Raw genomic sequence first — 26,617 nt, 5'->3', positions numbered from 1 at the left:
GAATAGTGCCTTAAAATTGAAACTCAAATGTTTGAAAAATGGTAATTTCAACTTCCTCTGTTTGGGATCATTTCCTTAAAAAAAAAAAAAAAAGAATCTCTAATATCATAAAACTCAAATCTCTTTGATCTGGTTTTGGCACATTGAGTTGCAGCTTCTTGGCTTCAACATGTTCCAAATTCCAATATTATATCATATTCTGTTTCTACTTCATTTTCATAGTACACCTGGAGTCCCCTCTATTCATTCAACAGGAAGCCACTGTTCCTCATGCCTAGTGAATGTTGGCAAATTTGATTATTGTTGGTTTCCTCCATGTGTTTATCAGAGGATGCTGTATTGAGGGTGCTTAGCTACTTGATACAACAGTGTACCTTTACCCTTGCTGAACAACAGTTGGTTTACTTTCAACATAAAGAGCACCGAAGTGCAGAAGGGCTCACTATTTTTAACATGCATTTAAAAAATTATGTATTTTTGGACTTCTACTGTAAATATCTTACACGAACTATGCTTTTTTGAGTAACTGTTTTTTTTTTTGGTCAGTGTCTGTGTATATTTTCAAAATGCATTATTTTTAGGTTTTTATTTTCAATCTGTTCTTTCCATCAGTGATATGTGGTTGGAATGCTCTCTAACATGCCTTTTCTTTTACAAGTAAAGTTAGCCTGCCAGGATCTGTACCATTTCGAAGTTTATGAAAATTTTCATCTATGGTTGAAGGATAATTTAATGTTTGATAATTAACTGCTGACCATTTCCATTGGAAAATCTAATATTTTGCAATAAATGTCTGGTTTTGAATATTTTAATGAAATTGAGGTTTGGGGGGCAAAGAAAAGAGTTAAGAATCTTTTCAAATTAATTTTAATTGTGGTTTACTTTTAATTTACATTTAATAGCAAGCATTATGACCTTGACACAGCAGTCCTGTACTAAAGAGGTTTGTGTGTGGGCTAAATGCCTTAGCATATTATTAATTTTTTAATAAACTTTCTTTTGTACTTTTTAGTAGCTTCAGAAAGAAATATTCCGTTTGTAAATATTTGGATGCTTTAGAAAGGGTGTAAATGTCACTGTTCCATTTCAGCAACATTTCAGAGCAATATTTACTAGAGATTTTAAGTTATTTTGCCATGGAAAGCTCTTGATGCAGAGGAATAATGATAATGTAAAAAAAAAAAAACACTCCGGGTTACACAACAGTTTATTAGAAAGGCTTGGAGCAGAACCCAGACTGCCTGATCATTATTTCAGTCTGTTACCCATTTTCCTCTACTACCTGCTTTCAGAATTTGAAAGACTGCTGCTTAAAAAGAAATTAAAAATATGTGGATTAACATTTTAAACTTATTTTTCGTATATCAGAATGTATATATGTGTTTTCTAAGGTCCTTACCATGGATCTTTTTGTTTTCCTTTTTTTTTTTCTTTTTAGTTTTGCTTTATTCTTTGCTTTGTTTCATGTCTATTCAATTTTATTTATTCCATGTTTTCTTTTTGTTTTGTTTCTGTTTTTAGTTGTGTCTGGTAAGTTGAAATTTTATTGGCCATCTTCTAGTCATCGTATCACTGTGACGGGAACTTCTCCTCCCCTTCCCATCCATCCCCTTCCATGTCCTTCAACCAGTCAGCTCCCATCTTTTACTTGTTATTGACAAGACACATCGAACAGAATAAATTCTGCATGAAGTATGGGTAACTTAATGGCAAAGAGAAAGGTAATGGGTTGCAAACTTTCTGTCTGTTTTTATGTGATGTAAATGAGTCAAATCCTAATGTCTTCTTTCTTCGGTGACTGCATTAGTTGAACTTCAAAGTGTGCTATAAAAAATAATGTTTGGTTTAGAGGTCTCAAGGATAAAAGTTGTTCTCTCTTTACATGGATTATTATTTTGGCATCTTTTACAGTCTTATCATTACATGCCACATGTGTGTGACCCAAGGTGTGAAATCAAACTGGCATTAAAGAAAAGAGACAGTGAAAATGCTTCCAGTACAGTTAACGTTGAATGGAATTTAATAACAGTTTCACTTAACCCTGCTTCATTTCTTCTGACATTGAAGCTAATAAAACTTTTATTAATTTACCTTAATGGGAATAGATTTAGAATAATACATATCTGGGTAAAATGCATATATATGCATATATATTTAGAATAATATCCATACAAATGCATACTTAGAATAATATCTAGAGAAACATGTGCCTATTTACATTTTATAAATTCTACCATGCTTGCCTGTAAGACTAAATTCCCCCTTCTTTTTTGTGTTCAGTAGTCCCTGAACGGTCATCTACAAACACAAGCATTCAACTGTTTCTCCAATGGTCAGAAAAAATATCTCTTTATAGCTGTATCCATCCTCAAGTACAACAAAATCTAAAACCTTATAAATCCTCTGCACTACCACAGGATTTTGGAACCTCAGTCCCATTTTTGTGTGACATTGTGTCACAGTCTAGTATAGAACCAACCAAGCCCTATTCAACTCGGTGCTAAATTTATTCTCGTTATTAGAATGTAAGAGAATAACAAAGGTGCTTCACCCTCATCTCCATTTTCCCCATCATACCTTACAACCCTGTGGCAAACCCCCAACCAGTTCACCTTCTGTTCTAAATGAAACCTGCTGTCATCTCAAAGTGTTCCCACATCTTCTTCCAAGGTACTGGTTCAGCATTTCAGAGCTAAATGTTTTGAAGTCTGCTAATTACTGTAGGTCAATCTTACCTTCACTTTGCATAGTTTCTTATCTAAGGAAATGCTAGGGAAGGTAGCATTTGCATCCAAATGTGCATAATAGTATGTTATGCTTTAAAAATTCCTCTGAAAGATGGAGGGTGATAGGAAGAGTGTATTCTGATGTGAACTCACTAGGGAGCAGAAACACAAGGCATGGGGAACAGATAAATGCAAATCTTGGCCCACAGGAACACTGAAAGTGATTTTTTTTTTTTAGAAAGGACTTGAGTGTTATTGAATTTATTCTAGATAAAGCCACAATAGCTTGATATTTGTAAAACTCATTATTATAAAGCATGTCTTTGAATTCTATATATTACACCGTTTCTAATGAAAAATCTTGTAAATACATAAATCTTAGGAAGGAAAAAAAAAAAAAACAAACACCAAAAAGTGTTCAAGTTATTGAAGTCAGATACAAAACATCCCCTTTATTCTCAGTCCAAAGAAGCAGGAGAGCATAATTAGTTTTGGACAGATGATCAGAAGAAATTGGAAATGAATAAGTAAATGGGCTTTCATTGAATGCACATTTTTTAAGAAATAAGAGTTAACAGCGTATAAAACACACTAGATTTTTTTTTCTGTGCTAGCACCACCAAGATATCTAATGCTGTCATCTATGCTGATATTTTTTTTTTTAATGTGACTGACATGATTTTTTGACATTCTGTTTACCACTGGATGAAGGGGTTGTTGAAGTCTGTACAAGTCAAACAGTTTGGGCAGTGCTGGCAGTATTTATAACGTTAGGCTGAGCAGATGTTTCAAATTTGCCTTCATTTGCATATATATTTTGTTTGAACATGCTCTTGCCTATGTAAATGAGGAAGACATTTAGCTCTGCTGTTCCTTTAAATTCATTCCTTTTCAGTGTTTGAACTGAAGATTTTAAGTGGTTATAATTTGTCGAATGGTATTTCTTGGGCTTTTAAGTTTTTTTGAGTCCACGGCTACATCAAAAGTCTCTTATATAAGCACTTAAGGGCTTTTTCTCTCCTCAGTTTTCCTAAATCAAAGATGATGAGTTTTGTACATGTAAGCCTGACTTTGTGGTTACTCAGCAGTCTTTCTTGCAGTCCTTAACAAAGTGTGTCCTCTGGGCCAGTCGTCCCTCGAAGGTTTCTCCATTCTGACTTGCAGCCCTATTCGTCCTTTAAAAACCAAATTGTAACAGATTTGTTTGTGTTGGTGACTGTTGCTCTGCAAGTTGTCTCATCAAGTTGGTGGGATTTATTTCCTTGTACACACGGTCAGCAGTAAAACCACATGTTGCTCAGTTTTAATTGGGAGGTCCAGACACTAAAAAAATCATCTGAGCGATGCCAAGGCCATTAGAGACTGATGTGTCTTTGTGCTGCCTCTCCTTATTAAAGAAACTTTTCTGGTTTACACCACTTAAAGTCAGTAGGCTAATTATTCTTTTGAATTGGTTAATAGCAGTGTGATTTATTTTTTGGTTTTTTTGGTGCTTTCCTTTCAGAGCCTCCACAGTTTGTTGTAAAGCCTCGAGATCAGGTAGCTGCACTGGGGAGAACGGTGACTTTCCAGTGTGAAGCAACGGGGAACCCTCAGCCAGCCATCTTTTGGCGGAGAGAGGGAAGTCAGGTAAAACAACCTTTCTCTGCCTTCTTCCAGAGATGATTTCACATGAGAGAAAAATATTTTATTTATTCTTTTAAAGGTGTGGAAAACAGGTTTAGAACTTGGAGTTGCTGGGTATTTATTCCTTTCTTCTAAGTCATGTGCCTTCTGTGCAATGATAACCCAACTAAGAGGGATGTCTATGTTTTGCTGTCTTCCATTTTCTCCATGAGTGTAAAAAAATAAATCTGTAAATCAGCTAGAAACGTTCCATGTTTCACTGCTGTGATAATCTACTTCATCCAACAGGGAGAACTTTTAAGACATGGAGGTGGAGATGACTTCTGCTAAAGTTTGTTGGAAACCCCCAAATACTCCCAGGTTTTCAGAAAGTTTCTTTCTGGGTTTGTGGTACAGCAGTTAGTTTACCATGTGTTTTTTAGTGTCTGGCAAACTAACCCATTTGCTGTATTGATCTGCATCACTGCATGGGTAGGACTCTAGTTATGGGCTGAGGAAATCTACTTTCCCACTCCATCAGTTGATTGACGGACCATACCTGAATAGGTCACTTTTTCTCCCAGGTTCCTTACTTGAATGGGAGGGAAAATTATTTCCAGCCTCTTTGTAAGGGATCTTGAAAGCCAGTGGGTGAAACACAATATAGCACAGCAAGAGAATCACAGTTTTCTTTCAGAGTCATCTTTTGAAGGAGGGATGTGACACAAAGTATTCTTTATGGGAAGGAAAGAAGGAATATGGGATTCTGGTTTTCCTGTGAATGAAGGAATGAATGGTGCAATAGCATATGACAGGGTTCTTTGTGTTACAAAACAATAGGTCAGAGAAATTGAGAACACTTAGAGATTGGCTTCTTTACTCCATTTGCAACATTTCTGTCTGAATACCTAAGTACAACTAGACTACAAACCAGATTCAGATGATAATCTTCAATAGTATAAGTATACCAGAATATTATTCTTATATTTTTGTGTTAGCTGGATCTTGTTTATTTATTTTCTTATTTTACCAAGTGTTGTCTAGAACATCATTTTTTTTGACTCATTTTTGGCTCTGCTGAGTGATGACTAGTTGTGATGACTGAAGGAACTGAAAGAGGTCAACAACCAGGGTTTGCTAAAACTGAAGTAGAGAATGTTGTGTCCCATTCCTTTGGATGATTTTTGGAAATGCAAAATGTAATTAAACAAGAAAGAGAGTTAAAAAATAGCCTCTGTAACCTCTAAGTATTTCCATTCACAAATTTTTCAGACAGTAGTAGAAATTTGGGGTCAGTATTTGATGTAAAGGACTTATATTATTTTGATTGCCATTCTGATTTTTGACCAGTGTTGGTAAATACTATGTACTTCATGCCAAAACTATCTAAAAAGGCATAGGATTTACTTCTGTATCATAAGACTTTTCATAAAACACAAACACTATGATTAGCAAGAGCTAAAGAGCATCATGGTGCTTATAATGCCAAGGTTGTGGGTTCAGTCCCCATACAGACCATTCACTTAAGAGTTGGACTCAATGATTTTGTAGGTCCCTTCCAGCTCCAAAAATTCTGTGAACTAAGCTCAGTATCTCTTTTTTTTTTAAAAAACTTCTCCATTCTTAGGAAGGCAGATGTTAAAATACAGATAAGTAAACCAACATCTGCATTTAAATGAAAGAAATCGAATGCCCTGGAGCAAGTTCTAAAAAAGAACATAAAAGCAAATTACTGAGGTTCACCACAGTTGTTTGCACCATTGTGGTATCTGTACATATCACATCTTCACTGGCATCTGTTTAACTTTGTGCAACATCTGACATTAACCATAGAGGATGTTAGAACATTCCCAAAAATCTTACACAATTATGTGTGCGTATCTGCACCTATTTTATCACAAAAGATCCTATAGAATACCACATTGTGGTATAGACATGCTTAAGACAGGAAGAGCCGCAAGTTTTCTGTGTAATGTAAAAAGATTGATTTGTTTAGATATATTAAAGTTAAGATTACTGATGTTTGAATTTGTTTAACCCTTTCCCCCCCCCTGCCCTTTTCTTTCCTGTACATCTTGCAGAATCTGCTTTTCTCATACCAGCCCCCTCAGTCATCCAGCCGATTTTCAGTTTCCCAGACAGGAGACCTCACCATCACCAATGTCCAGAGATCTGATGTTGGGTACTATATCTGCCAGACTTTAAATGTTGCAGGAAGTATCATAACAAAAGCCTACTTGGAAGTTACAGACGGTAATCATGGATTCAGTTTATCATTTCCAAGTTTTTGTTTTTGTTTTGAAGACAGCAGTGGAGTGATGTGACACTGCTTTGAAATCTGCTTTGCATAAATGTGGATTGCATGTGTCTTTGAACATAAAAATCCTGTTTTGACCGTCTCTGTCAGGGGTTTAAAATTCTGGATATTGTGTTACACTCTATTTCCATTTTGTATTTGGTAAGTACATTCAGTTTATGGATTTTTGTCAAATCTGTTAATGTTTATCTCACTCTTTTTTACCTTCCCCCACTACACTGAGTTTACTTTCAGATTATTTGCTGACTCACTCTTTATCCCTATTATTGTCCATTTGCTTAGCATCTCCCCTGTTTTTTAATATTCCATTTTAGCAATGAAAAAAATCTCAACCTATGTAGAGATCAGCAGGATAACATACAAATTAAAATTATTATACATCTCTTTTTAGGAGTAGTTGGGAAAAAAATTAGGATGAAAAAGCTACAGGGAGCATGACTACAAGCAGTACTACATGCTAATGTGAGGCCAGTTTCTAATTATGAGATATACTCCATATTTTTAACAGCAAAGATACTCAGGGAAAATATTAATCTTAGCACTTATGGAGAAACAGGATAAGAGGAGGGAAGCTGTTGTCTGAGAATAGTTTATATAAAATAGCCCTTTGCACTACAGAAAACATAGAAATAATGCAGTACTAGAAACATGCAGCGAACCTGGAGAATAATATTTTTTATTTACACCCCCTGAACTGAGATTAGAGGAATAGGACTACATCCTTTCTGGTTTCTCACAAGTGATAAGCCACAATTTGTGATCCTCTTTTATCTAATTTTTTCACTGGGGAGAAGACTGTGGCAAAGTGAGAGATAAACTTAAAATAGAAAATTAAGAAAATGAAAGAGTTTTTCAGCTAGTGGCCTATGTCATCTGAACTTGGAAAAAAAACACTTTAAATATATTTTCTTTACTCTATGCACTGGATTATATGTCTGGATATATGGATGTCTGATATATATGGTAGGTAAATATATGATAGATATATAGAGAGATATGATTTTAAGGTATATGGATATCTGATATATCTGATATATGGATATCTGATGGGTAGTTGTTTTCTATAATGTCTTGGGACAGTAATTTTTTTGGTACTTTCATGAAAGCGAAGGCAGGATATACTGAATGATACCTAGGTGTTCTTAATAGAAGTTGCCATCAACTTCAGTGGCACTTAAATTAACTGTGAATTTCAGTGGCATTGGATTTCTCCTCTAGAGCACAGATGGGTCAGACTCTTACCATTGGCAACTGCAAAGCTGATTACAAGCTTGTCAGAGTCAAATACAAATTTTAGGTGGGCTTATTTTTGACTGTCTCTGCAGAGAAAGATACTAATGGCCTCACAGTGCAATGCAACAGGTTGGGACAAGAACTAAAGGATAAATGAAGCAGTTGAAAACAGAGTGTCATTTGAACATGCAAATGAAATTATGGGTGTTGGAATTCAGCCAAAAAAAGCAGTACTAACACCCTGTCTGTTGTTATGAAAAGTAATTTAGAAATATCTGATGTTCACAAATTATCAGAACTTCAGGTTTGTATTTCAGCTACCAAACCAGTTTTTGAGTTACGTGAGCCCCGTGACACTGCTGAACAGATTTATGTCATTTAAAGTTATGGCTATTTTCAGATCATCAGTCCATGTCATCGTGGATGGTACAGGTACAGCAGATCACTGAAACACAATAAGATAACTTTTACCTCTTTTTTTGGTAGACAGCCATGTAGACAGTCATTCTTTTCTGTGAATACTGAGACTGCTTTATACCTTTCTCTGTACAGTTATTAAATAACCCATGAAAGATGCATTAAAATTGATGTAAACACACTGTGGGATTTTCTTTGTGGCTTTGAAGTCATGTTGACAGATTAAGTCATCACAGAACTAAAAGTCAGAAACTACTGGAAAAATATTTCTGAGTTGAAATTTCTTTAATATGGTAGTTCTATCCATTAGCTTTGTGTTTACTTTACCCCACTGCTGGGCATCTCCTGATTAGGAAGCAGCACCAAGATGCGTTGCTGGAACGTAATGAATGTTTTTTTTGAGTAGTACACATTTGTAAGGTTATCCCCTGACAGCCCACATCCTTTTTCTCTTGTCTTTAAATACTGGAAGTATGAGTTCTGTTATGCAGGCCTGCCACATGGTAGAAGATGGAAGAATTTGGGAAGTCCTTTCGTTTTCCATTATCACTTTATAAAGAGATTGGAATAGAGAGTGCCTAGAGGATACCACAGTGAAATGTGCAATAATACTCTCCACGTTCTGAAAATCCTGTGTTGGGAATCATTTTAAACTTCCATAGTTGTGCATCATTATAATGCACCCTGCCCTGAATAATGCATGCCTCCAACTTTAATTACTTGTTTAATTATCTTTAGTTTGTTTCAAAGCCTCAAGCAACTGCTGTTGCTTAGATGATTAGAAAATTGCTTCCAGTTGCAGAAATCTCTTTCCTGTTGTTTCTCCTGGCAGTGATCGCAGACCGACCTCCCCCTGTCATTCGACAGGGTCCTGTGAATCAGACCGTAGCTGTAGATGGTACTTTAGTACTGAACTGTGTGGCCACAGGCACTTTAATGCCCACTATCCTCTGGAAAAAGGATGGAATCCTCGTTTCCACCCAGGACTCTCGCATCAAGCAGTTGGAGACGGGAGCGTTGCAGATCCGATATGCCAAGGTAGCTTGAAATGACCAGTGTGGTTTTTTTCACTTTGGTTTTTTTCACCTCCAGGCACTTTAGATGTAGTAAATCCTACATTTGGAATTAATGAAATGTTGCATAAATGTATGAAAATATCTGATACTTTGTGTTTTCAGATAGTTCATTCTTTTTGCTTAACACCTGCCTAGGGCACGTTATTTCAGATTTCATAAGGAAAAAGGTTTTTTAAAAGGTATTAATTAAGGGAATTATTTGGTACTTGAAACATGAAAGGGAAAGCAAAACTTGTATTTCAGAAAGACAAATCATTAAATTATTTGGGCTTTAGCACTAACGGATTAAAATTATCTAGTTAATTCAAATGTTTATAAAGAAAACCTTTGTTCAGCATACAGCAGTAATAGAGCCATGTACACAGCTTTTTTAAAAGAGTTTTTAGTGCTTAAACATATTCACTCCTTAGTGTACTGTAGTTTAAAATGGTTAACCACTTGTCAAATACTCCTCAGGGAGTTCTAGTACCTGGTCAGTACTGCTGCTGGTCATGTCTTGCACACTGTAAAATGTTTTAAAAATGTTCAATTTTGTCATACTGCTTATTCTCTGCCATCTTTTCTGTGTTTTGAAATGTAGTGATTTTTTGAAATTAGGCTGAATACATCACTTTACCATATTCCCTAGAGTTGCCCTGTTGCCATTTACAAGTTAAACTGGCTTAGAACTTGAACCTCTGATTTTTGATCACTTCTGTCCAGCTCATCTGGTGAGGCTGGGATCTTAGGAGGATAGCATTTCTTTGGGGGGGAAGAAAAGAAACTCTTATGAAATGTGATTAAGTCACATATGGACAAATAATCCAACATTCAGGACTGAATGAGAATAGCATATGGAGATTCCTTTTTGGGTCTGCTGTAGATTGAAATTTATACTAACACAGGGAACCTCATGTGTACCCTGTGGAATATTTAAGCTTTGATTTAAGGATGACATGTTCTCCAGTGCTCAGTCCTGATAAATCCCCCGGCATTACTTATGTAGAGGGTTGACAGTTGCATGGGGTCTTGTCATCTGAGTTCCTTCTCATTTTATTTGTTAGGACCTCTGCAGAGTAAGGAATAAATGCTACAAAATTTGCTTTCACTTTGTTCATTACAGAATAGTCAACACTAAATTAGAATGTGCAGCTTTTCCAATTCTATTGTGACTGCTCAGAAATAAAATACCCATTTTCCTTCTACAGCACACAAAATCATAACTTCTAATGGAAGAAGTTTGTAGTTCGAAGTTTTTGCAGCCTCTAATACATTCATCCATATTCATGGGGGTACATAGAGAGCTGTAATTACTTTTCTAGCCCACTGAGTGCCTGATTGTTTCAAATATTTATTCTGCTCTTTCCCCATTCAGCTGGGTGACACCGGTCGGTACACCTGCATCGCTTCAACCCCGAGTGGCGAAGCTACATGGAGTGCATACATTGAGGTCCAAGGTAAATCAATTAGGGTTCCTCTGCAAGGAGAGAATGCATAAAGGAAAATCAGCAATTGAAATGCAGAAGTTATCTGACTCTGTCATAAATTGCCAGTGCAGATGTGAACAGCACTTAGCTTACAGCTGCGTCCTGTCCATATTCAGCATTTCTCTCTCTCCTTTGTCAGAGTTTGGAGTCCCAGTGCAGCCACCAAGACCCACTGACCCAAACTTGATTCCTAGTGCTCCGTCAAAACCCGAGGTTACAGATGTCAGCAGAAATACAGTGACATTGTCATGGCAACCTAATTTGAATTCAGGTGCAACACCAACCTCTTACATAATTGAGGCCTTCAGGTATACGAGTCTCGTGATCTTGCTGTACGTACGTTTGTTTTTAATATGTTATTAAAGAAGCACGTGCTAACCTGCTGGTGTGTGTGTTTTATCCTCAGCCATGCATCTGGGAGCAGCTGGCAAACTGTAGCTGAAAATGTGAAAATGGAGAGTTTTGCAGTTAAAGGGCTAAAACCTAATGCAATTTATCTGTTCCTTGTGAGAGCAGCTAATGCATATGGACTAAGCGACCCAAGCCAAATATCTGATCCAGTGAAAACTCAAGGTAAGCTTTTGATACTGAACATTTTGGGTGTCCACAGCAGCTGTCACAAGTGGACTAAGTGATACCAGATGCAGGAATTCTGGTAGCTTTTGACCGTCTGCCTGTCCTGGCTATAATGTATACTATGGTAAAATACTGTGTTTAAAATTGCATTTCTCTATAACATAGACTCTGACAGCATGTTGTGTTGCCTAAGGGAACCCTGGTATCTCTTATCCAAAGATAGTTACATCTTGCAGAATAGCAGCTCCTGTTAGTAACAAAAGTAATCTCTGTTTTTCTGAGTTACCACACAAATCCTCAAATTCCATGGAAACGTTATTACTATGTTCAGTGAATCAAATGAAGCTTAGGACTGAGACAGAGAGAGAAAAATTATGTAATCTAAGTTGATTTCTACTGCATTAGGAAAGAGAAAAGTTTAAAATTTGAAGGAATTTGGCATCATGAGCCAGTAAAGAAGAGGTTTTGGCAGTATGTTAAAAGTATTTCAATAATACAACTGTTGGAAGTAAAATAGTAGGGAAGAGAGACAATGCTTACAGATAGCCAAGTGAAAGAAAAGGCTGGATAGAAGTGGATGAAGGAGTCATCCACAAACTTCAGCTGTGACTGAAGTCCAGCTATGGACTGAATCCAGCTGTAATGTAAAATTAAAAATAGCTGTGTTCACTGTAGCAAATAAATGACACTTTGGATGATGTACAGGGAATCATACATTGCAACTTTGAAACCTGTATTTTCCCAGTAGAAATACTTAGATTCTTGAGAAGGGAAAACTAGAAATACTCTTTTTCAAAGGAAAAGTGATACAGATCATAAGTTTTTTGTTTGTTTACTTTTCTGCTCTTCCTACTCACTGCAGAAACTGACCCATTGGCTTATTAAGAGTGTCTGTGTTATATATTTGTTTCTTTGTTTGCACAAGTAAGTACATGTTTGTTTTTGAAAGGAAGTTCTGTAGAGGAAACAAAGCGTTTTCTTTTGGTGACTTCTCATTTTTTCTGTAATTGGTCTGAAAGCAAGTCTTGCTGATCTCCCCTGGGGAGTGACCAGTTTCACATTGCTGTCTTTTGGTATTATGCGTTTCTCCTGATGGATGACAATTTCAGTGGATATATGCAGACAGCAGAGGGGTTGCACGGGTTCCTAAGTCTGTTACTAAGGAAAGATTTAGTAACCTTTTACTGATTCCTGATTCCTGGAAATAGAGCAACACATGTTATTATGTGGGCAGGCTACAGTGTTCTACGGGAGTCTGTTCTTCATGGAGTGTAGTGCAGTGTCATTCCTGAAGAGAAGGTATTGTGTCTGTCCCAAATCAACTGATCACTGACCTGATTCTGAGAAACAGCAAATGTTCTGTTCACTCAACTGAATGGTTTATAGTAATGTGGAAAAGCTTTGCTGTTCTCTGGGCACCTAGTAGAACTGAAAACCGGAGAGCCACGCAAAACCTCAGTGAAAATAACAACCAATACATGAAATCTTCTTCAACAGTAAGAAATACAGTCAAGTGTCAAGTTCTTCAAAGAGGTTCTGCTCTTCTTCCAATATCATTTCAGTTTTGTTTAAGTTGTGGTCTAGCTAAAAAAGTTCAAAACTTTCCCAGTTCACTTTTGTCTAGAGGGTGGTATTGTCTTGCTATAATGCATGTCCAGTCCAGGAACCTAACTTACCTTCATCTTTGCACTTTACCAACATTACCAACCACATGCTTGGGTGTTATCACTGACAGTCCCTGCCTTGGAAGCTTGGAGCTGAAACAAGGAAACACACACATCATTGTATAGCACAGATGTGCAAATGGCTGAGCCTTTGAATAGATTGATTCATATTGCTGATGACTCATCTTTTATGACTAGCGAAGATAGAACTAATTATTCCACTGACTTTCCTCTTATATTCTAAGCAGGGTGATGTTTAGGCAACACTCCAAACAGAAGCTTCTATCTTTAATGCTTTCAAACTTTGGGAGGAGGGAGATACTCTGATAAATGAACTGTTTGGCAGAACATACTACATGTGGAAATAGCAGTGACTCATCGGAGAGTTTTTTTGTTTTGTTGTTTCGTTGTTGTGTTGCTTGCTAAGAATCCAGATTTGTCACTCACAGACTGCACGCAAACCTCAGTTTACTTCTTAAACTTTGAAGAAATACCAACTTCTTGTAAAGGAAGAAGAGGTTTCCTATGTTGAGGAAACCGTATGATAAAAGTCGAGAGTGACATAGGCTTTGTGTGAATGGGAACTATATTTCTGGAAGGAAAGCAGGCCTCATGGCTTGTCCTGATGCAACCTTACAATGGTTTTACTAATATTTAGTCAGGATTGAAAGCTGGTAAATGGAGAATATGACCACCATGCAAAAAGCATGTTTTACAACTGTTGCACTCACTGAGGTAGAAGACACTTAATAAATGCATCATCTCATCTTTCAAGATAGTCTGCACACCTGCAGTGACTTATTACAGTAGTTGTACATATATATATATACAGAAATTCTGTATACTTTAGCACTTCTTGAAAGCAGACAGCTATGGAAATTCCCAGGAAATTCCAATCTTCAGAGAACAGAACCCTTGAAGATTTCCTGATGTTGCTTTCTCACTAGAGGAGGTCAGGCAGGGAAGTAGTAGGGCTGGAGCAAAGTTTATGTAATGCATTACTCTATATCTGGAATTAGATTAATTAAAAAAAAAAGTAAGAATTTCAAGTACTTTTCATGAATTTCTCAGCCTGTGATTTTTAATGATACTCAGCATGGTATTTCTTTAAAATTAAGTGATCAAGGAGAGAGGTATGAAATCAATAAAGAAACTCTGTCACTCTGCTGTCCATAGTATGTGTCTATTTTAGGTACACTGTTAGTTCTGCCCTATAAATTTTGTGCATCTGACAGTCATCAGTTTCAGTTAAATATGCTTTTCAAGGGCTCAGCATACAAAAAAATATGTTTCCATTGTACCATTGAGTATTTTGAGAGGAATTTGTCCCTTCGTTGATACGAATAACTCTTCTAGCTATAAGATGGACCAAGTATCAAACGATGCAGAAAGGACTCACCCAGGCTCTGCCTCCTGTTTACAGAAGCCACTTACCATCAGAGAAGCTGCAACCATGTGACTAATTTTTCTTTTTCTTTGGTTGTTACATGATTTTGTAGTTAAAAACACTAAGTTTGCCAGGAATTTATCTGAAGATACAGCTTTTGGTTCTGCCATTCTTTACAGGTTTCCTGATCTCTTGGAATTTGCAGAACATTTTTTCTTCCCAACAGGAAAGAATAAAGAAATGCTGCTTTAGCCATTTACCAAAGCCATCCTTTAGTGTGGTGTGTCTTTTTCTGCAGCATTTCCCTCGTGTTTCTCTCTGAGGAAATGCAGTGTGTTGATTTGGTACCACCTCAGCACTGGTGATTTGCTCAGGAAAATATTTGACGTTGTTTTTTCTTACATAATTGGGAAGTACTTAGGGTAAACTTTGTAGGTGATAGCATCATATACTTTCTGATACATTCATTTGTATTTATGTGTACTTATTTTAACAATCATATGTACTTGTGAGAATGGAATCTTAAATTATTACAGATGTTCCACCAACAAGCCAAGGTGTGGATCACAAGCAGGTCCAGAGAGAGCTGGGTGACGTGGTATTACATCTGCACAACCCTACTATCCTTTCTTCCTCCTCAATTGAAGTTCATTGGACTGTGAGTATAAATCTGTGTTATGGTGGTGGTTACAGGTACTGCTGAATTGTCCTGCTTTGACTGCAGTGGAGTCACACTTCAGGAAGCTGTGTGGTTTGTATGCTTGCAGACCTTTTTTCTCTGGAATGAAGAGACTTGGGCTTTGCTTTCCCACTTCATTAAATTTTGTCCCATTTTCCTCGTCTATGTCCCCATAGAGAGTGCTGTTTACAACATGGTGAGAGTTTCAGAGTCCTCCTCTGGAAGCTAAAGGACTGATCAAAGGCCTCCTAAGTCATGTCATTTGAAGCCGTTGCACTGCTTTCAGGAGGGAGTGTATCAGTCCCCTAATGAGATAGCACGGGCACTTCCCTGTCTGTCAGTCACCAGTGCAGAGAAATACTGCATAATTCTGTTTGAAAGTGTTACCTCCATCCTACAGACATACTGACAAACACACCCAAATCCATATAGCCTCATCTGAACCTATGCTTCCCTGCTGTCCTGGGAGTACATATGGTACAGGGAGAGGAGATGAAAAGGGCAGTGTCACATTGGCGTGTGGTGGGAGGCAGCAGGAAGTTGGCCACGTGGAGGATATCACAGAGGAAATGAGGGAGTGGGGAAACAATACTCTAGGAGTCCTGAAGCAAGGAGGATGGGAATATACATAAAAAAAGATTCAGGTAGACTTGCAAGGCTGAGGTGTCAGTGTGAGAAAGGATTAAAAATGGCTCACTGTGAGAGACTTTTGGCAAACCTGAGCTAGAAATAAAGACAGAGGGTAATGTGGAAAACTGCAAATAGTGAACAAGGAGGTAAGAAAATGTAATTCAAAGAAGAGCAGTTTTAAAATGAAATGCGGAATGAAGAAAAAATTGGGGATGTAATTATACCAGGTACAGGGGTAAAAACATAGGGAGTGAACTTTGAGGTCTTTTTAGGACTTCCACCAGAACATGTCAATACATTGATGGGGATAGTGTGGGTGAGCACAGGCTGCAGCCCCTGCCATGTCATGGCAGGATTTTTTGAACAGGAACAAAGGGATTTTTGACTTTGTAGAGGAACTGTAGCCCAAAGGAGTCCTGGTCCATGGCCAGGGCTTCTCAGTGCTGCAAGAATACCAATAATATGTGCTGCACCATAATACAGTAATACTGTTGTACAGTAATTACACTCTCACCTGCAACATGGCCACCTGCAGCAGGCAATCTCCTGTTTTAGCTAATAACATTAAAACATCTTCAAGGTTCCTAGCACGATTTTGCTTAACCTTTCCTTGTAGAACAACCTTTTCCAGAAAGGCTTTTTTTTGTCAGTCTCTGGGGTAGCCTGTGGCTTCTCTACAATTTCAAAAATAAGCATTACCTCACTTTCAGCTAACACACAGATTCTTTATGTGATTATTAAAAATGAAATATGTTGCTTTTCAGAGTAAAATTGCAAGCACACAGTTTTTTAATATCACTGTATGAGATTTTTTGAAAACAGGGAAAGTCTGATGCACTTTAAAATTTTTTATTGTGGTTGTAATTGGACTTTCTTATCCACTAGAAATTGAAATTGGTAGTTAAAAGATAGTGTATGCTTCATGACAGAGCACATGTATATGATAGCTTTCTGTTTCAGTTATAGCCAAACATATTGAATGCACCCTTATTTACATTAAGATCTTTTTCTCCATACAGTTGATATAAAATTACTTTGGTCTAAAAAGCGCTCAGGAGCACTAAGCATCAGCTTGATCTATGTTTCCAAATCTCATCCATGTTGCCATACTGAGTTTTATGAGCCTCCCCAGAGCCCTCTTGAAACAGCCCTTTCCTTCCATCAGAACATCCTCCTGATGAGGGGGTGGACATGGGGGAAGCGCTTGGACAGATCTGACAGAGCCCAGCCACAACCATGGAGAAGGTGCCAGCTGGCTGTCCTTCCAATTCACTTTCTCCAAAGTGAAGCAGGCAGGAAGCAGTGCTCATTGCTTGGGTTTTGGGAAGCTTTGACATCTCAGGACGGTTGGCAGGCTCTCTCTTTGATCTCTGTATTCATCACCCTGAGCTGTGGCACTGCAGATCCCTCTTTCCCTGTGTGCCCCCTGCGCTGCTGTGCAAATTCAGGTGGGCAGAAGTCTGGCCTGTGCCGAGCTATGTCACCCTGTGGATGCAAAGACTGTTCATTTCATGGAACCGAGACATATTATACAAGTCCGTTATCCGCCTTTAATGCCTTCCTAAATCCAGGGAAACCAGCACAGTTCTACCAGCATCAAGCAGATTAATGCACTTGCGAGTCAGGCCTGTAATTTAGTGTAATGCAAGAAGCCTTTGTCTGCTGTGGCAGTGATGTTTACTTTGAGTAACACGAGCGGGGTGGCCCAGGGACCGGGCACAGTGTCACGGGCATCGTCCCTGGTTCCTGTCTGTTTATGGACGTGTTCTGTGTTCTGCTGTCTTGCCAGGTGGACCAGCAATCCCAGTACATTCAAGGATATAAAATTCTGTACCGGCCTACACCAGCATCCTACGGAGAGTCAGAGTGGTTAATCTTTGAAGTGAGGACTCCAACCAAAAACAGCGTTATCATCCCTGAGCTGAAGAAAGGCGTGAACTACGAAATCAAGGCCCGCCCTTTTTTTAATGAGTTTCAGGGAGCAGACAGTGAAGTGAAATTTGCAAAGACCCTGGAAGAAGGCAAGTAGGAGCCAGACTGTCTTCATCTTTCCTTTTTGAAGTAGCAGTCTGGCCAGCTTTCCTCTGATATGTTCATTATTTGATTTTGTTTGAAGTGCGTGCCGTTTGAGAGCAGCAATCTGTGGCAGAGTAGGCTGTCGGACTGATCATTATGTGAATTGTTTGGTGACACAGAAGTAAATATTCAGAGCCAGGCAGGAGAGACAGAGAGAGAGGGATGTGCAAAAATCCCCTCCAACACACAATGGGAAATGCGCTTCTTTATCTTCCCTGCGGTGTGCACTCCTCCCTGCTGAGTTCATGGGCTGGTCACAAGTGACTTCTGTCAGATTCAAGCACTTGCTAATCACTATCTCGAGTAGATAGCAGACACCACAGAAATCATCAAAGTGCTTCAGCTGAGGGAATGGAAACCATGCTTTTTAGAAGGCTTTTATATCTGGATCAATCAGTGAGACAAAGTGAAAAGATGAATGAAGGCAACAGATATAGTGGACTAAATTATGCATTTCCATCTCATACATGTGTTAAAAAGAGAAGGTTCATAAAGCTCTTCCTTTTGTTGCTGCACAGGCATGAGTGTGCAAGGTGGCCAGTGCCTTCAGTGCCTCTGCTAAGGTGTACAACCTTTCCCTTTCTGTCCTCCTTCCCCATTATAAATGCCCTGTAGCTCCAGTTTATTGCTGCAAGTGGTTCAAGAGGTGTGCATGGCTGCATTCATCCCAAGCATCAGCTAAGCATCCAGTTTTTAGGAGGACTATTTCAAATGCAAACCATAAATTATTGTTATAAATGTGTTAATATTTGTGTAAACACATGCTGTCCTGATTTTAATAAGTTTCATATTACTCATTATTATTTACACACTAGAGGAAAATGAAGTTTAGATTGGGGTCAGTTTAGAGTTTTTATTTTTCAAAACTGTTGGTGCTGGGTGAGATGATTTGAGACCATTGATGAATTCAATGCTCAAGACTGTGACATTCAGGTAAAGGGTATCTGAGCTTGAAGAGTCTATTGATGAGTGTGACTTTTCCTGTCCTACACAGCAAGACTACCACAGAATCCAGGAACCTGGTTTGCAGTTTGACACACTTTCCTCTACCATATCATTTTACCCTGTAGTCAGGGCTGCCTTCATTGAAGGATGGGGCACAGAAGATGGCATTTGTATAGCCCAGAAACCATCTTCCTCTTTAAAAACCCTGCTTCTGAGTGTGACAAACATAACTGTTCAATCCTTCTTTCCAAACAAACAGCTCCTAGTGCTCCACCTCAGAGTGTTTCAGTAACTAAGAACGATGGGAACGGGACAGCAATCGTGGTCACCTGGCAGCCACCCCCTGAGGACAACCAGAACGGGATGGTTCAGGAATATAAGGTACTGCTGGCATGCCTTGATCCCCTGGCAGAGTGACTGTGGCCAGGTAGTGAGGGATGGGCTGTTCGTGGGTGCTTGGCTCCATCTTCTGGTTACTCAGAGAAAATGGGATAGAAAATCACTGCTGTGACTCAAACTCCATATTTAATAGTTCTGCCTAGATGGTGGAAAGGCAATTAAAACAGCCTCCATAAGTCAAAGCAAGGGGTCAACACTCTTAATGAAAACAGATACATCCTTTGCCTTCATTAAAACTTGAGAAATGCACACTCAAGTAGAGGGGGAACCATACCTGTATGAGAACCATTTTGTGACTCTAAGGCATTGGCCAAGGTAGTAAATATAAACAGGCTTAATGAGTTGAAAAGCTTAGGGATAATAATTAACAGTGTTAAGATCTGAGTAAATTATGCGTAACTGGGTAGTTGAAACAAACGGAAAACTTTCAAGAGAAGAATGTGCTTGTATAATAATAAATCTATTTAGTGTACGGAAATTTTTCTTTTCTTCCAAACACAGTTCTCATTATGCTATTTAACTTTTAACTATTTGAAAGTACATCATAAATATTTATTATTTGATGTTCATTTACAAACAGTTCAAATTTTTTTGTGATAATTTACATAGCAAAGTCAATTAAGCTTATTTTTCCTAAGCAAGCTACGGATGTTTTGAATGTCTAGTTGTGGATATCAAGTAAACTTTGTAGCCATGGAGAGGCAGGAGCTTTGGTTTCAGTCTTCTGCAAATGCGTATGATTGAGAAAATCTTTCAAATGAGAATGTCTTGGCTACTTCTCAGGTTTAAACACAGTGCTATAAACATATATTCCTAGCCATCAAAACTCATTCTGATGTTTCTTTTCCCTGAGTAGAAATGGAAAAGAGAAGAGATTGCTAAGCTTCATGGTCAATTTAGAATAATAAAACCCTTTTAAGAACCCGGTCAACTGGTAAAAAAAATCCGTTTATGGCTTAGTTTCAGATATATAATGTAATTGGAAAAAAATACTTGTGAAGTTATTTCATTTAAAGACAGACCTTGAGCTGGAGAGATGGAATTATTTCCAACAAGAAACTACATGAGAGGAATGTTAAGGTTGCAAGGACACCACAATAAAAGTCAGGAAATTCCCATTTCCGAGTAGATATAATACCTACCCCACCTGCTAGCATTCTGAGGGAATAGGCTATCAGATGGAGGAGCAAGCATCCTGCAGTGCTTGTGTGGCAGTAGATGGCACACTGGCACGTTTCACATCTACGTTTCTTGTGTTGATGCTATTATTTTCCTTTGTGCTTTTCACCACGGACAGAAAACAGACGCAATGAATATATATGTCATTGCTCTTTAAGTTGCTACGTGTAACTACTGGTTTTGTCTAAAAACTAAATAAATGCAGAACTAGTTATTTAAGATTAAAAACTAATAACAAGGAAAAAAACGAAGTCACGTGAAATTTTCTCTTTTTTGTTTCCTTTTTTGTTTTTCTATCTTTTATGTTTTCTCCCAGAAAAAAAAAAAAGATATGCATACGTGTGGGAATTCATTGTTTTCTCAGCAACTCAAATCAAAGGCAAGAGTATACCTACTTTAATTAAAGGATAAACTAAATAGGAAGAAATAAACCATCTTAATTGAAGAAGTGTCAGTATCACAAACAAAAAACCAGAAATTCAAATTCACAGCAGAAATCATTTTTTCCTTTCTTACCATGAAGTTAGAAATTCTCTTGTTATACTAATTCTTTCTTCACTTATGCATCTGTTATAATGTGAATTCACCCTTGTTTTGTAGCACTCTAAAAGTTCATTTTCACTTGCCTATTGAGCTATACAATCAATACAGTATTGTACTGAACAACCTGATGTTTAACATAACATTGTTGTTTCTTTTATCATGCATTTCTTCATGTACTTGAGTGCCTAAGAACAGAACTTTTTTTCCTGAATTAGTAGTTCGTAGTCACAAGCACATAATAAATTGTTTCCATTGTTGGCACCATTTTACAGGGTGGCAGTAACAATTTCTGTGAAAATTACTGCAGTCAAAATGTAGATTTAAATGTTTTCTTCGACACTTAATCGAGTTCCTATTTACATAAGAGCATTTTCATGACCATCCTCTAGGATCTAAGAACAGTATTAGTTATAATTTTACTAGAAGTACTGACTGAAAAAGTCTCTATATAGTATCAGAATACAAACAGGAGATTCTCTTTGTGTACTCTGACCTGCTCTGCAGCAGCACTCATGTATATCCTGTGTTGGGATTCGATTTCAAAGGGACTTAAAGTACATTTCACATCCTCACAGTGTCCCACTAGCCTTGTTTCAATCCTTGGCATTCAGAGAAGGAAAAAGGGTCTTACAGCATCCTGAAGGTGAGATAAAATTTCCAGTGTCCAGGAAGAAAGGGCCGTGGCAATTGTTCTACATGTGAAACTGTAGCTCACTCACCTGGCAATCTGCACAGCAGCAGAATTGCACGAGGGATTTAAAGCAGCTATCTGGGTACTAAATCTTTTAGGAGCTCCATATGTCAAAAGCAAAATCTTCCCTCCTATGTACAATCAACCCAGGCTCAGATGTACTGCTGTTCTCAACCAGGTTTGCTTCTTTACAGATAAAGTACTGAATTTAACTAATTTAACTTTCTGGATAGATGTTCTTTGTAGAGCAATACATTTGTGGAAAGGGGACAGAACCGAAATCAACACAACTTCATCTTTTTTTTTAGCAGATCTAGATTGGCTGCTACTTCACCTTGAATTGTTCAACCATAATCTTAAAAAGCATTTGCCACATCAGTGGTTCAGGCCTACAAGGATAAAAATATCTCATCATCTTGTTTCTCCCATATCATTTAATGTCACTGATATAATTTGCAAAGTGATGATTTGAAGTTGCTAGACCTGTATCCTGGTCTAGATCTCAAAAAATGAGATCTGATGTCATGCTGTTGTCTCTCAATTAGAAGACAGAAAATCACTCAGTCTTTGCCTCTTGCTGCCATCTTTAAAAAAAAAAAAAAAAAAAAAGAGACCATTTGGATCCCAGCATGGCATCAGTTCTCTTGTGATGTCATGTGATGAAAGACTTGCTCATGCACTTGAGTGATGAAAGCCTTGCTTGACAAATAATTCCTGAGCAAGAGAATGGCAAATTCATTTAACCGAATGCTCTTACTTAGCTGTTTATGTGAACAGTTCTTGGCTACAGGGCTTCCCTTCCTTGTTCTGTGCTTTTAGTTTTATTAACACCAGTTGAACTGTGAATGATTTATGACAAACGCATCAAATAATTGTAGTAGTTGGATCTGCTCTTTGGAACAAAAAGTACCTTTTCATTATTCGTAGAGTGCCTAGGACAGCAATCCATGACTGCAGATGTAGTGACAAAGTGTAAATTCCTTTATCCAGAAGAAGAGAATGTGTCATCTTTCCTTCTACTTATCCTTCGGTGCTGAATGTTGAACATTTGTACATACCATGCACTTACTTCCCCTCAGGTTTGGTGTCTTGGCAATGAAAGTCGATACCATATAAACAAGACAGTGGATGGCACCACCTTTTCCGTAGTCATCCCCTCCCTAGTTCCTGGTATTCGATACAGCGTGGAAGTGGCAGCGAGTACTGGGGCAGGACCTGGAGTGAAAAGCGATCCCCAGTTTATCCAGTTAGGTAAGCTTGCTGGTAATCCTACCTCTTGGTTTCCATGATTTCTGTTTGTTTACTTTTGTCTTTTATGGCACCGGAAATACTTTCAAGACAAGTGAAATAGATAGCGTTACTTGATCCTTGGAATAGCAGGATTTGGCATTTCTGGTTTAAAACTTCCCTTAAAACTGCATTGTAAAGATGGGGTTATAACAACACATTTTTTTTAGTCTCCCAGTTCAGGAGTTTGGTTGTTGACTTTTCAAAGTGAATTTTCAGCCTTAAGACTGGTGTAATAAAACATGTAGGGGAGCGTGAATCACTAAGTCTTGAATCACTTTAGTTTAGGGATGTAATTTGTCTTGATCAGATTTTATCTTTATTGAAAAAAAAACAACAACCAAGCATGCTAAAATTAGGCACAATAAATATCAACTCTGTGTGAGAGCTAGTAAATAACCTGAGTACAGGAAAAGGAGGTACCCAGATGATTTACAATAATCTTGACCTTCTAATTTCATTAACACCAAACATCTCTGTCAGAAATGCACATCAGGGGCGTTGCTCCTGGAGCTTTTTGGGAGAAATGCATCTTTGCTGTTGGTTACCTGAAGATTACTTAAAGTAGCTTTAAGTGTAGTCATATGCTGCTTTACTAGTATGCCTGTAGCAAAATACCTTATCCTTAGAGTATATAGTTGTGAAAGCAAACTCAGCACGTTGCTTTGGGCTTTATGTCCCGTCTGTCTCTGTATCATTAGTAGATCTTCCTTCTTATTTCACTTGTTGTATTTAAAAATCTATAATTAACAGCATGTGAAAACAAGACAGAGCAACTAATATGGAATATTATATGTACATTTCCTTGGCTATTAAAGTGAAGTCCCTCTTTAACTTAGTTAAATTATGCAGGCATATGACTCCCAATTACATTGATAGAGATTTTACAACAAAATTACACACTGCTTCTATGATATTCCATTAATGTGGAATTAGTACAGGAAAACCCCATGGTTATTTGTTGGATTGCTCTTTCCTACGGCCAGCTACCATTCACAGCTTCCTACAGTCAGCTTTCCAGTCAACTTTCTGGGTTTAAGTTCTGAAAATTCTACATTAGTGAGGCTTATGAGGATAACCTCAAATGTTCAAAGCCAAAGATTTCATAACCGCTTTTTTTTTCCCCCATTTCTCTGATGATAAGCAAATACTAAATGAAGGTGAATTTTGTAATGGAACTTAATCACTTCGAGGTTTTGGTATGTGGAAAAAGAAACAAGTGAGACTGTCAGGGTAAGATTTTTGCCTACTCCTGGATTCCTGGCTTTTATTGGCACTATGTTAGAAAACAAGAAGCAATCACACACCTCAAAAGGTGTTTAGATGTGCAAGTCTAGTAGAATACACGTATTTCCTTGTGGATGGAGTTTGCTTTCGTAGTGTTCACTGCTTGCTTGTAATTGACATGGCCAGTTCTAGATATGCTGTAGTAGATCCCATAATTTGGTTGTTTCATGGCAAAGATCTGAAGACAGGAGTCTTGTGGACATCCATGCCACAGGAAGCATCACAAATAAATACCTAGACAGTACTGCAGAAGGCTGCTGAAAATTTGTACTTAAATTTAAGAAGTAATATTCTTTGGTAGCAGGGATCAACCTAAAATCATCCAGGTAGAAGAATGGCTGCAGTTTATCCAACTCTACCCTGTGATACAAGTTCCTCCAAGGAACAAGCTCCCTCAAGGAATTGCATTCTTAGTTTTTAGAAGTGCTCCCAGCGTGGGGGTGGAACATTAGAGTTTTCTGGTAGCTTTCTGAAGAAAGGAAATTAATTTGTTGATGTCATCAATTGGCACTTCTCACCAGCGATAAATTACATGGTTCCAGAGAGAGGGAAGGGAGGCCAAGGAGGGGGAGGGAAGAGGACTAGGGATGCTGCTTTTAGAAGGTTTGAAGCTGCCCTCACTCCCTGTACCTACATGCTCTAGGAACTACATGCTTGCCACCAACAGCTTCAGGTTTCTGCATTTCTGGCACTGACCCCAACTATTTCTTTAGGAAGTCTTTTCCTGATATCTGAATTAGTACAACCTTTCCTTTTTTGAAAAAAAAAAAAAGTAAAATAATAATTCCTTGTGTGAAAACAGAATATACTATGTGATTTAGAGGTTCACTTTTTTTAAGGAACTTTCCATTAAAATCTGACATCTCTCTCCGCATAATGTGTTTTTCTTACAAAAATGTGAGACTAGGTTGTGGCTGGCTCTGGAGCATCCAAATAAGAGGGTTTTTTCCTCAGTGTAGTCTACTGTCTTGTACAGTGACCTCAGTTTGAGCCTATGTGATGTGTGGGGTGCTCCCCACAGATGAGACATGCTTGGGCAGAGTCTCAACCAGATGTGTGACAGGAGGAAGCTTCACCTTTTGGAGGCCACCTTCCAGAATGAGAGCAAGAGGGGAGGACAGGAGACATTGGATTCCCTGGGAGCTGAGGCGTGCAATCACAGTCCCATGCATCAACTGAGCTGTGATAAATGACCTTGTGCACACACTTAACCTGTTACAAAGACAGGTACAAATTGTAAGCTCGAAGCTTTTTCATTTTCCACGTCTCAGCTGACATGAAGCAGCTCACTGAGCTGTGGTACCCCAGACTTCCCGTGCCACCAGGGACAAGACAACAATATGACTTGCTTGTTATTCATAAAATCACCTTCCAGTGTTTAAAATCATAAGATCAACTGAAAAATCATATGTCTTCTTAAAGCACACCCCCCCATGAGGCTTATGAATTTTCCTCTAGGCTTTTGAATGACCTTTTAAAGCTTTCTGTGGAATTCCAAGGACCGGAAAACAATTTGTTTATTTTAAAAGGAAATGTACTATTTTACATAAGGAAAGACTGCAAGAGCTTTGTTGTTAGGGAAAAAAAATTATTTTTTGAGACCTAGACATAACTTGCTGTATTCTGCTTATAATACTGTGCTGTGGAGAAACAAAATCATAGAATTTCAATCGACCTTTTTTGTCTTGTCACAACACGTAACTTGAAGGCATCGTTTACAAAAACTGCTTTATATAAAAAGATGAGAATTGGCACAACATTTTTTTGCTGATCTCTAGCCTAACTTTTGCAAAGTAATAGGTTACCACCTATGGGAGCTTGGCAGTATTACCTATGCTTGTTGACAAATAAGTAGTGACATTGGAACATATTGCAGCACACTTTGTTTCCAGTGCCAGCTCTGAGAAGCCCTACAACTGTGGTTAATGTTACTCTCAAACACACAGTTTGTATGAATATATGGTATGCAGCTATTTGTTATTAGATGTCTGCACAATTACTGCACAATTAAAGGTTGAGCGTAATATTCAACCATTGGATGTCTCAAGTGTACAAAACACAAGAAAGTCTCATTGAATCTTTATTATTCTAATTGCTTCATTTAGGAGATGTGATTTGGGAACTAGCTAACATGTCTTCAGGGCATTCTGTCAACCCCTTTTTTTGTTGATATTTTTGTTTGTGGCCTGAAAACGACTTGAAGAAAATAATCTTTTTTTTTTTCCATCTCAGCAAACCAGTTTGGTGCTGTCTCCTCCAACTGTATGTTATAAGATAGAAGTGCAATAATGATATTTTACCAGTTTTGGAAGCATACATAACTAGAAAGGAGACAAAATAGCATATTCTTATGTTGGTAATATTTTACCAAATAATTTTCATATTGCATCACGGACATATATTTGAGAAGACACTTGGACAATATGTTACAGGT

The 26,617-nt window shown here is 38.0% G+C and overlaps 1 protein-coding gene across 5 annotated transcripts in view; it reads left to right on the top strand.

Annotated features, from left to right (window-relative positions):
- The window catches only part of ROBO1 (roundabout guidance receptor 1), a 706,479-nt gene that overhangs the window by 640,098 nt on the left and 39,764 nt on the right, over positions 1 to 26,617 (top strand). For all 5 annotated transcript variants that reach the window (XM_051781122.1, XM_051781120.1, XM_051781121.1 and 2 more), the window contains 10 exons: positions 4,231 to 4,355; positions 6,413 to 6,584; positions 9,131 to 9,336; positions 10,729 to 10,810; positions 10,980 to 11,148; positions 11,247 to 11,413; positions 15,004 to 15,125; positions 17,566 to 17,797; positions 19,057 to 19,178; positions 22,689 to 22,860. In XM_051781122.1, coding sequence (XP_051637082.1) covers positions 4,231 to 4,355; positions 6,413 to 6,584; positions 9,131 to 9,336; positions 10,729 to 10,810; positions 10,980 to 11,148; positions 11,247 to 11,413; positions 15,004 to 15,125; positions 17,566 to 17,797; positions 19,057 to 19,178; positions 22,689 to 22,860 — 1,569 coding nt within the window. The remainder of the gene's footprint in view (positions 1 to 4,230; positions 4,356 to 6,412; positions 6,585 to 9,130; positions 9,337 to 10,728; positions 10,811 to 10,979; positions 11,149 to 11,246; positions 11,414 to 15,003; positions 15,126 to 17,565; positions 17,798 to 19,056; positions 19,179 to 22,688; positions 22,861 to 26,617) is intronic.

This window comes from Manacus candei, unplaced genomic scaffold (assembly GCF_025592945.1).
Source record: "Manacus candei isolate 608988 ecotype Guabito, Panama unplaced genomic scaffold, ASM2559294v1 h1tg000014l, whole genome shotgun sequence".
Taxonomy (NCBI): domain Eukaryota; kingdom Metazoa; phylum Chordata; class Aves; order Passeriformes; family Pipridae; genus Manacus; species Manacus candei.
This window is presented reverse-complemented; position numbering and strand designations above follow the sequence as displayed.